At 27.5% G+C, this 12,622-nt stretch overlaps 1 protein-coding gene across 4 annotated transcripts in view; it reads left to right on the top strand.

Annotated features, from left to right (window-relative positions):
* The window catches only part of LOC136080582 (DDB1- and CUL4-associated factor 1-like), a 69,738-nt gene extending 61,694 nt beyond the window's left edge, over positions 1-8,044 (top strand). For 2 of the 4 annotated variants that reach the window (XM_065797402.1, XM_065797404.1), the window contains exons 27-32: positions 5,540-5,633; positions 6,603-6,707; positions 6,829-6,902; positions 7,258-7,353; positions 7,454-7,526; positions 7,868-8,044. In XM_065797402.1, the coding sequence (XP_065653474.1) occupies positions 5,540-5,633; positions 6,603-6,707; positions 6,829-6,902; positions 7,258-7,353; positions 7,454-7,526; positions 7,868-8,013 (588 nt within the window). In that variant the 3' untranslated portion in view covers positions 8,014-8,044. Of the gene's footprint in view, positions 1-5,539; positions 5,634-6,602; positions 6,708-6,828; positions 6,903-7,257; positions 7,354-7,453; positions 7,527-7,864 lie in introns of all 4 variants that reach the window. The other 2 variants (XM_065797401.1, XM_065797403.1) reach the window with 1 other exon arrangement.
* The last annotated feature ends 4,578 nt before the right edge of the window (positions 8,045-12,622 follow it).

Raw genomic sequence — 12,622 nt, 5'->3', positions numbered from 1 at the left:
TATATATATATATATATGTATATATATATATATATGTATATATATATATATATATGTATATATATATATATATATGTATATATATATATATGTATATATATATATATATATATATATATATATATATATATATATATATATATATATATATATATATAATTTTTATTGTAGTTTCATCATTTTTATCCAACCATTAACTTTTCAATTAAACAATATTGCACTTGTAACTATTACCTCCATTATATATATATATATATATATATATATATATATATATATATATATATATATATATATATATATATATATATATATATATATATATATATGTATATATATATATATATGTATATATATATATATATATGTATATATATATATATATGTATATATATATATATGTATATATATATATATATATATATATATATATATATATATATATATATATATATATATATATATATATATATATATATATATATAAGACCATTTCAAAATTATATATAAAAAAAATAATCTTTGAACTTTATTTGGGCACCCTTTGATTTGATGTGGTTTGTGATCAGGAAAGTTAGTTCAAAATTGCAAACTTAAATAATGTGTTTTAGGGACAGCTCAATTAATTTGACTATTTAGCAGGTCCCTATTATTTTGAAAAAAGAGGTTTTTTCAAAAGAATGTCATGTTGGGTCTTAAAAGTAGCGAAATTATATAAACATTAAAAAAAAATGATAATTTCATACAACAATTATTATTTTAGATTTAATTGCACAAAAACTATGGTTTTTTAACTAGAAATAAAAAACGTATCTTTTGAGTACCAGGTTGACCAAATTTTAAGGAACTTTTTTTTTTTTTATTTTAGGACCCCATTGAAAAGTAAACTGAATTGAGCTGTTACTAAATATTGGAATAATGCTTTGAAACTTTAATGATTTACTTTTTTTCATCAATTAACAACATTTAAACATCTAGCCACTTTATTATTAAAAAATATTTTTTTTGAACTGGTCTAATATATATATATATATATATATATATATATATATATATATATATATATATATATATATATATATATATATATATATATATATATATATATATATATATATATATATATATTAGGGCGGGCCAATTTGTATGGATCCAAAAAATTTGATTAGAGATGCCCCCTAGGATGATTCTATGGACAATTCTAAGCAACTTTGGTGAAGGAACCATAGGTCTATCTCAATTTTCGAGTCTCCCACTTTTCAAAAAATGATTTTTTCTTTATAACATCATTTTGATTCAAAATTCGATTTTTTATTTATTGTTATATTATCTTTTTTATGTGTATATTGGGGGGTTTTTGGGGTTGAGAAATTCATTTCTGATCTTGATTTTTACCTATGACCACTGCCAGAGGGCTTTTCATGCATATTTTAACTATTTTTCTTCTATTTTCCAGGAAAAGTTTTTCGATAAAATTGATCTTTATTTAATTTTTTTAACAGAAATTCAACCTAAAAAATAAGAACATGTGTAAAAAATAAAAAATAAATGAATTTAGTGGAAGAAAAGCGAAATAAGTTATTTTTGAAAGTCTTTCTTGCTTTCAAGTCTGGGGTATTTTGCATGGCTTTCTGATGTAACTTCCATAACACTGTGTCGACTTTTTTCTAAAACACGTTTAGAAACGCTAGCCAGCAATTGAACATGTCTTTCCGTTGCCTGTATGTGTACCAGAGTTCTTGGATCAGGCAATGGTGGATCATCGTATTTTAAATATTGTTCCAAATGATCATACGTAAATGGGTTTATCTATGCATAACTATAAATCTATGCGTAAATGGTGGTTCGAATAAGACATCTTTATTTAAAATCAATCATATTTGTATAATCTGTACAATTGAAGTTTATCAAAGGTTTTTGATTAACTCTAAGATGTGCCGGGTCGAACAAATTTCTTCGGTATTGTAAAATTTTCTTGATTGCGATGTTTCGTGTCTCTTTTTTATCATCAAATAACATCGCTAACAAAATATTTTCAGAATGTGCGTAATATGAATTCTCTTTAATGTCATTATTCACAACTCTGCGTAGAATTGTATCCAAATATTGTGTCCAATGAATTAATTTGTAAAATAATACACTACCGAAGACCACCAAATTATAGTACTTGATGTTGAAGTGCATCAACATACACTTTCATTATGTATGTTGCCAGAATTTTCAAATTCCTTGATGGATTTTTAGTTGACACATACAACCGCAACAATCTATTCGCCTTGGTGAGCTAACGTGAATGTGCTATTGGTCCTGGTTTAATGTGAGACAAATCCGCAGGAACAACACCATTTGAAATTGCATTGGCCATTTTGTATAAGTACTTTGAATCGGTGGATAATTCAAATGGATCTAAATCAGGTGGCATGTTCGCTAGCACGATTATCTCAAACTCATGTACAAGCTGAAAAAAAAGAAATTAGATGAATTAAATGCAATTTTACCATTTAATAATGGAAAAAATCAATGAGAAAAATGACAAATGATACATACTGGAAGATTTTCACACATTTCAATTTGTTTGCCCAACTTTCCGGTTGTTGTTTGTGGTCCAGTGGTCAATGATCTTTCCAAAGTGTCAAACAAATGACAAAATGGCAGCTTGTTGAAGTGCAAAAGGCACACAAACCAATGCAGCGGTCTATTCAAATGCAATTCTAATCGACACAAAATCCCATTTTTTACGCCAGTATTTGTTGGCTCACCATCACAGCATATGCCGATTAATGCATCGAGAGCAATTTCTTTTTCGACAAAGAATGCATTCAATGTCATCAATTTGTGTTCTAATATATTTTTTCCACCTACAAATTGGTAAATACACAGTGGTAAAAATGGTGACAATTTTATTTATATTTAAATATCAAATTTTGATTTGAAACGAAAAACAAATGCTAAATAAATGACTCAAAGACGCTTTGTGTACAAAACATAAACAAAAAAATACTCTCATATAAAATGTTGTAGTAAATACGCACGATGATTATTATTTTTTTAAATTAATTTTATTCTCTTTTCCAAAACTGAAAATTTATGTGTTAACATGAATAAGCAACGGAAGCAGTATATAGTTGATGGCGAAATGTCAAACAACATTTCGCCCCTAAGGACCAGTTTGGTTTTCGGCGGCATGCTATCCATTATTCCTACACATATTCCGACATGCCATTCATACAAATATATTATTCCTATGCACATTATTCCTACATGCTATACATATAAATACATTACAATGTATTACATATTTCAGAAAAAAGTAATCAAGCAAGAGAACAACATCGATGCCTATGTGTATTAAATTATACATTTTTAACACATACCTTTTAATTATTTTTGAATTTTACAATTATTCGCTGGCAGAAAATTTATAATTCACCTTCACTGGAATGATGCTCAAACACGAGTGAACTGAACACTCATGAATGTCATTGTTGTTGTGCTCTGTCACAAAATATGTCGGTAATGATGTTTTACCGATGTTTTTTTTAAATAAATAGGTTGCTGACTTGAAAGCAACAACACTTTGTCACTTTTTTTTCTCTCTAAATTCATTTTTTTTTTATTTTTACACATGTTCTTATTTTTTAGGTTGAATTTCTGTTGAAAAAAATCAAATAAAGATCAATTTTACCAAAAAACTTGTAATTTTTCTCGGAAAATAGACGAAAAATAGTTAAAATATGCATGAAACGCCCTCTGGCGGTGGTCATAGGTAAAAATCAAGATCAGAAATGAATTTCTCAACCCCAAAAACCCCCCAATATACACATAAAAAAGATAATATAACAATGAATAAAAAATCGAGTTATGAATCAAAATGATGTTATAGGGAAAAAACCATTTTTTGAAAAGTGGGAGACTCGAAAATCGAGATAGATCTATGGTTCTTTCACCAAAGTTGTTTAGAATTGTCCATAGAATCATCTTAGGGGGGAAGGGCGGCTCTAATCAACAAAAAATTTGGCCAGCCCTAATATATATATATATATATATATATATATATATATATATATATATATATATATATATATATATATATATGTTTTTAATTTATTCGTTATAGTTTATTATGTTAATTTTGTTATCTTATTATATTATTATTGTGAATAGTTATTAAATGAAAGTTAATAGCTTAATGTTATTACTGTTGTTCTTATTAACACTAATGACATAATAGAACAGTTGTGATTGGCTTAGATAATTTTAAACATCCTTTTGAAAAGTTATTGATTTTAATTTTTGGTTACATTTTCTCCTTTAGTCTATAGTAATGTATTGCGAACTTTTTTATACTCTATGTTTCTGTTTGCTCAATTATATGTTGTTTTTTTTAAAAAAAAAGCAAATTGAAACAGTAGTGATAATAATAGAAATGTGATCACATTTTAATATAGTTTATTTTTTAATTTTAATAGTTTCAGTATAATTCTTGATACTATTCAATTTTATTTAATTTATAAGATTTAATACCTTTTGAATGAAGTTTCTTTATGTAAAAACATAAAGTTTGTTAAAAATTCTAAAATACAACAAAATTTCTACAAAAAAAAATTAACTTTAATAATTTTTGCTTTTAATTAAATACTTTATTCTTATATTTTAATTAAAATACTTTGTTCTTTTAATTAAAATACTTAATTCCTAATATTGTAAAACTAAAAAAATAACTTTATATGCAAAAATAATTTTATTCTTAATATTGTAAAACTAAAAAAAACTTTATATACAAAATTAACTATAAACAAATATACCTCAAAAAAGTATATTATACTATAAAAGTAAATATGAAATAATATTAAATAAAAATATTTGAACTCAAGCTTTCCTTTTTGAAAGTATATTTTTGTTTAACTTGTATAATAAATGTAATTTTAAGTAGTATCATGCTGCTGCTACTACCAGAGTCAGGTTTACCTCTAGGCCATGGCCTAGGACCCCACAATTTTGAAGGCCCTAAATGAGTTCAAAAAATGTTTGAACTTGCAAGCATTTTAGAGAGTTCTTAAAAAATATTACTTTCATGATTTTTTATGATTGCTCCACAACAATTCACAAAAGAATAATTTTTAAGAAAAATTTGGACAATTGTTATTGGACAATTGTTATTGTTTTGTAAAGTTTTATTTGCTCAATCATTAGTGTTGGCAACACTATAATTCCCTTGGAGATTATTTCCGCACAAAGGAGTTCTAGAATGAATGTATATAAAAGTCGTCACACTAAACTAAAAAATTCATAAGCAAACAACAAACAGTCTGCTATTTAACAGTTTTTCATTCGAATTAATTTTGCAAATAAATAATTTGGCCTAGGGCCCAAGCGTGTAAATACGGTCCTAGCTGCTATTGCTACTGCTTTCTACTGCTGTTGCTTCTTCTTTTCTTTAAATTTTAATAAATTTAATTGTAACTTTTAAGAAAAATGATATACATAAATAAAAATACTTACAATTTTATTATTAATTTTAATTCATAATTTTGATTAGTGGGATATCCGCACTTTTCATCTTCATCACACCTGTCCCGCACTTGACATGTGTCGTATTGTATTTAGCAACTTTGGTGATATTATTTATGGAGGTATATTATCATTTTTATTCTGTTAAGGTAAAAAATGTTGTACTTATATAGTATTATATTATATTTATTTTGGTTTTAAAAGATAAAAATTTATTTATGTGAAAGCAAGAGTTAATTAAGAAGTTTTTCATCATTTGGTTTTTGTTTTGTTTTTCATCATTTGGCTTTCCTATAGTTCGTATTAAAAATGCTTTTTTTTCTAATTATTTTATTGGGTAAGTATGAAAAATGTGAACTGTGTTTTGGCATACTGGCCACTGTCTAACTATCTCCATATTTGAGTCCAGGTTTAGGTTAAATTGAATTTTTTTTTTTTTTTTTTTACCTAATCCCACTTTATTTTGCATAAACATTTTTTATAATGATTTTTATAATTGCAGATTTTTTTTTCTTGTACAGATTTTTTATGCTTTTTTATTTTAGCTATTTTTATGCTTTTTTTTTTTTTTTTTTTTTTTGTGGAGTATAATTCTATTTATCCTGGAATATACCTAATGGAATGAAATTCTATTAGGTATATTTCAGGGTAAATGTTTTTGTCAAATTTTATTTGGGCCACTAGGTTAAAAATAGTATTTTTTTAAAACAGGAACAAAGTAACAAACAACAGTAACAAAGTAACAAACAACAGTACAAAACTAACAAATAGACTTGAAAATGAAATAACATTGCAAACATTACTTTTTTTCAGCTTTTTTGTAAATTTCTTTTATAAATTTTATTTGCAGTTATTATAGTTTTAATTTTATGTTAAATTTTATTTATTGAATTTTTTATCAGCTGATGCTTTTAATTATTTTTTAAATATTTTCATTTATAAATTTATTTGTTTGTAAATAAAAAATCAATAGCTGTGTTTAAGTGTTTTATAAATGTCTATTGGTAAATAATTGGATTTTTAATTCACAATTTCTGTTCACCGTGTCTTTATTTATATAAACGACTACTGATTTTTAAATTTAATTTCAGTAAAACATTCAACAAAAAAAGAAATGCTTGTTGATCAGAGCGGAATGCTAGGACCATATGAATCCACATTCCGAACATTTGATTCCTACGATTATTCTGCAGTAGGTAAATAACAATTGTTATTATCATCAAACCAAGTAAAAATTATTAGTAAAAGAGTTCAAGAATGTTATGTTTTGGTTATATTTATTGTTTTAAAGTAAATTATTATTTTATTGGTTTGTAGGTACTGTTGACGTAAGAAAAACAATATATGACATATCACCTAATCCAATCGATCAGGTTTTGGCTGTCATCGAGGTAAACAATTTACACAGAAAGATTGTTTAAATATTACTATAAAAAAAAGTTTGGCAAACAAAAATATAACCTAAAAATAAAATTGTAAATATTTTTCCATTTTGAATTTTAAAACTTTTTATTATTGTTGTTAGTGTTGTAGTAGGTTTTGTTGTTGTTGTTGTTGTTGCTGTTGTTGTTGTTGTTAAGCAAAATATCTTTGCAAGTTTAGCAAGTAGAAGTGTTGTCTCAAATAGAAAACCTTATAAGTTTGATAAACTTAAAAAACTTATATTCACTTTAAAAAAGATATATTTTTTATTTATTAGTTATATTTAGTTATCTAATTATTTTTTTTAACTTAATACATATTTAGACTGGTAGCAGCATATCGAGCGTAGATGTGGGCACAACGTGTCGGTTTTACGATATCGGAAAGTTAAAGGGTAGCGACGATAGTGATGAAGAACCAGTAATTTTTTATTTTTTTTTAATTAGTGCTTTTAAATCATCATTAGTTTTTATTTATTCATTAACAATTATAAATTTTCTAATTACAAAAATTTACATAGGATGATAGCGATTCTGATGGTCATGAAGATCCTCGTGATGACGTTATGAACCAACTTTTTGATAACATTTTTGGTATGATATTTGAAATCATTTTTACGTAAAATAAATTAGACCTAGCGAGATTAATTATCGAAAAATTATCAAAGCAAAAAATTAATTTTACTTCTAGCAATTCAGTTTTTAGATATTGAAAAATGTTCTTATTTGACATTTAATATTTTAAGTTTTTCGTAATATGTTTTTTATTATTGTTTTATTGTTTAAGCAATAAAAAATAATAAAAATTAATTTTCTTTTAATATTATAGTATTATAAAAACTGTTTTTTTTCGAATTCGAATCTTTTTTTGTGTGGAATTTTCTCATTTTTTTCGAACTATACAAATTTATACGAACTTTTTTTCGAATTAGCAGGAGAAGAGTTTGACGATGGAGAAGACGGTGATGAGTCATATGAAACAGAATCAGAAAATGACGACGTAATCTTTGATGATGATGAGTCGACTCTTGATGAAGATGACGACGAAGAGGATGAAGAAAATAGCGAGTTTGCTAATTAATAGTGAAAAACCTGAATTTTGCAGTAACAAATTTTAGTTTTTCTTTTTGGTTTCGCAAGTTTCACAATAGTTAAAAACTATACAAAAAAGTTATAAATTTAGTATCCCCAGGCTTCTACTTATATCTGAAAAACTCTGCACTAAAAAATTTTTTTTTTTGTAAACCTTATATTTGTTAAATGAATCAGCACATGCTAAAAGGGCCTTAGTTCAAATCAGCTGGTTTTGAGAAAAACAAAGAAACCCAAATATGACTCAACATTTCTTTTTGTAAAAAATGTTAAAATTTAGTACTAAAATAGTTTGATTTGTAACCAAGAAGTCAGGTTTTTAAAAAAATTTTTTACTATGAAAAAATAATGGTAAGAGTGCTTGACTGAGGCCCTTTTAGCATGTAGGAATTTCAGTGAAAAACATTTTTTTAACTGATAACACACGCTTAATTATGCTTTTTTAACTGATAACACACGCTTTATCTAAAAGAATTTAAAATGTTTTGTCAATACAAGTACGTATGTACGTTAAAGACTAACTTATTGACAATAAAAATGTTAAAAAAAGTTCTCAATCATCTTCGCTGCTGTTGTGTTGAGCGTGTCCTTCAAGGTTTCTGTTCCATTCCAAGATTTCGTTGTAAAACTGGAGGTATTCCTCGGGAATTTATCGCAGCAACTTTCGGATGTCTTTAATGTTTTTTATCTTTGATTGACACTTTATTTAAGTGAATAAGCAATCGCAGTGGATAAACTTACTTCATTAATTCCCGGTTGTTTTAGGCTAAATGTGTGTGCCACGATTGAGTCTATGAAATGCCTTGCAACAACTTGAGAAGAGAACTTTGCATCATATGTGAAGTGCATGAACGTACTTATTAAAAAGATAACTTTTGTTTTTCGGTACAGTTCTGGTCTTAGTTTCCGCAAATATTACCATTTTCTTATAAAACTTTGGCCAACAAGTTTTGAACTCGAGTACTTTTTTGGTGTCCAATTCTTTAACTATGAACTAGTGCTTTTTGCGTGACTGGATAACAATGCTGGCTAGTTCATGGAGGCTGTAAATCATGTCGTGATTTTTAGAGCTCTTTTTATTATACCAAAATCACGGTCACGAGGTAAGAAAGAGTGAGCTCTGACAGGAAAAAATTGCTCAATTTTTTCAAATCTTTTCATGTCTGTCGAAGCCATAAGAAATCTGGGCAATGCATGGTTTTAATTTTGTCCTCCACGATTGTCTGAGAACACACGAATCTCTGTATAGTGAGATGGAGCACTCTTCAAGTAGTCACAAACCATTGAACACACCTCTACACACACCCATTTGGCAATCCCTTCATGGTACAGGTAAACTACTGAATTGTTTTTCTTGATATCATAAATGCACAAAACTGTAGTAGAGCAATTCCACGACCGTCACAGCGTGACACCCGTCATTTTTTTATCTTAAGCCTTTAATATTTTAATATTAAAATAGAAATAAGAAGAACTTTTTTTGCTTTTTAGTTAGCTCATAATAGGTGCTACAAAAAACAAGAAGAAAAATTTGGGTGGATATATTGGCCTCTCATTTATGCAAGAAAATATAAAACGTCACAGCGTGACCAATATTTTCTCAGTGTTTTTTAGTTTTTAGATCAACACCGTGATTCAGCTAATATAGATGAACTGAATTATTAACTTGGCATTAAACAAAAAGTTTAGACATTACTCTTACAAGTTTTATAGCTAAATTACATTTTTTAAATTAAATTTTAAACAGGCGCACCTTTAATTAACTAGTGGTAAACGTCACAGCGTGACATCACAGCGTGACCAGACACATTTGGGTAGTTATAAACCAGGTAAATGGGCTGTTTTTAATAAATTTAAAACTTAGAAGAGAGGTATTAGACAAATATATAATTTCATCTTCATAAAAATAGTTCTTATATAGTAATCTTCAGAACACGCCCATACTATATCAGTATCTAATCGCGTCCATATTATATTGCTGTCATATAAACAACGTTTTAAAGTTTTTTAGTGATTTTATTTGTAGACATAAGTTGTTTGACTAAATACTTGGCACTTAAATAGGATGGCATTTGTATTTTCCCATTATTGTTGTTAATTAGGTTCGCTGCAAATATTCCTGGTTTTGCTGGTGTTTATGTAAATAACTCATCAATTTTAAATTTTTAAATTGTATTTATAATATCTTCCATAGAAACAAAATAGACATTGAAATTAGTCTCATTTTAACAGCTTCATGAAAAGTTATGGCATCAGTTATTATATGTTTTCTCTGGATTATTTTTTGCGTTGCTATTCTTTTAACGGTCCCACCAATAGCATGGACCAATCCTTTCCCATGTGAAGCAGCAAAAGTGTTCCAGAATAATTTTAAATCATGCTGCTCTTTCAACCAGGATATTGCTGATGCAATAAAACGATATTTAAATTGATTACTTGGCTCGTCTGTTTAAATCTGTAGTATTTTAACACTTGATTCAATATGGTTAGATAATAAATTATGAACAAATACAAGAATAAATTTTTTTGAATGGGTTAAATCATCTGAAGCTATGACAGATGACAAGAATAAATTTTGGTACTAAAATACAGCAGTAAACAGTAACTTGCTTCTTGTACCAATGTGCTGACTGCACTTCATCTTGCCACAAAGTTGAAAAATTTTCAGCAAAATTCACTTGAAGGACGGCTGTGTCTGGTTTACTTTGAGGTTGGATCTTATGATCACGATGTCTTTGATTGTTTCTGTTTAATAAAATAATGCCAAAGAAATGAATCTAAAGATTTTGAAAAGGTGCTGTAAAGATCATCAACTATTTCCTTTTTTTTAATCTTTTTAATATATTCTTTTCCATTACCATCTGCAACTTTTTCCCATTGGTACCATGTAATGCATTTATTCTTGTCAATTTCATTCAAAACATATAGACTATGAAACTTTGCAGCATCTTTGCATGTAGTACACATATTATTATAACAAATGTCTTTTTCACTATCATATACAATGCTAAGAAGAAATTCATGTGAATACAATAGAAAATTTGAATCAAACTTGTGCAGGGCTTCCAGGATAAGAATTATATTTTGATGTCGTTGACAACAACAAACATTTCTTGACATTGAACTAGACAAAAGAACATGTGATGGGCGTAAACTTGCAAACTTTGATTTTCCAACTGATTCTTCAGGATAATCACATTTAAAAACAGCATAAGCTTCAATAACATTCACATACAAATGATGTTTTTGCAGTTTTTTCTTGTTCTTTAATCTCACCACAATGGTGTCTCTTTTACCGGGTGCTTGACGTGATATATCATCACGCTGGTAAAAATAAAGAACCAATTTTACAGTTAAAGCATCTAATGCATTTTCACTAAGTATTTTTTCTGTACTAGGGGTTTCATTCATTTTTGTTAAAAGTTTTGTACAACTTTTGCCGTCTTTCTGGGTGATTTTGGTAGTGCTGATTCGGCTCTCTTAACAGCTTTTCCAAGAGTGCTTGAAGATTTGTAAGAGGGTGATGTAACAGCTACAGATTTCGATTCTGCTATTTTTTGTCTGCTCTTTCTCTTTCAATGCCTTTCTTTTTCTCGTTGAGGCTCCAATTTAGCAAGTTGTCTTTCTTTTCTCTTTTTTGAATCTTTTTCTTTAAAAACTTTTTCGCCAAATTTTTCTAACTGCCTTTCACGATATTTCCTTTGACGTTAAGCATGAGTAAGAGACACCCTTGAAAGATTAAAAAAAAGCAACACAATAGTTATGGAGATGGACGTATTACATTCAAGGCCCAATGGAGTTACAACTATCCTTTACAGAGAGGCTCTATGTATCCCAAAACAGAGCCTCAAGAATAACTGAGCAAATATTGCCTATCCAAAACATACCTATATTTTGTAGTTTTTGTAGAAAACCCAAAGAAAGTTAACTGCACAATAATCTGCCTGATTAAATTTGATAAAAACTAAATTGTAGTCACAGTTAAGCAGTTTTGAATATTGTTTTAAATTTTGTTAAAAAATTGTCACACCGTGACGTCACGGCGTGACATAAAAAGATTCTGAAAATAACTTGAGCTAATTATTTTTTTAAACATGTTAGCATTTATTTAGATGTACTAGATAGAGTTCTCATTGCGCTGGAATTTTGAAATCCTAAATTTTATTGGTTGTCTTAGAAATAAAACTATTGGTACCCTAATTGTCACAGCGTGACATGTCACAGCGTGACAATAGTGGTAATAACGTTTGAATAAAATAAATGGTTTTCTAAATTCGTTTGGCAATAAGTATGTTTTTATCATAAATAGCAATGATTAGTGCAGCTAAAAACCTCATTGCAATGAGCAAGACAGTTTTTGAACTTTTTATAGGCTCAATTGAATTAAAAACGATTTAAATTATCGCAAAAACGCCTATTTTTACCTTCTGTTTCAGCCCATATAATTTTTTATGATAGCGGCATACTATAACAAACTATATATTTTATGAAAGAGGAAAAGTAGAGCTTTCTACTGATATATAGTACTATGTATATTGGCTTCGTTTAATTTTTTCATTTTTTGTGAGACGGTCGTGGAATTGCTCAGTAGTCAACTG

Source organism: Hydra vulgaris, chromosome 05, assembly GCF_038396675.1.
Source record: "Hydra vulgaris chromosome 05, alternate assembly HydraT2T_AEP".
Taxonomy (NCBI): Eukaryota; Metazoa; Cnidaria; class Hydrozoa; order Anthoathecata; family Hydridae; genus Hydra; species Hydra vulgaris.
The sequence above is the reverse complement of the archived record's forward strand: the minus strand, read 5'-3'. Positions and strand labels throughout refer to the sequence as shown.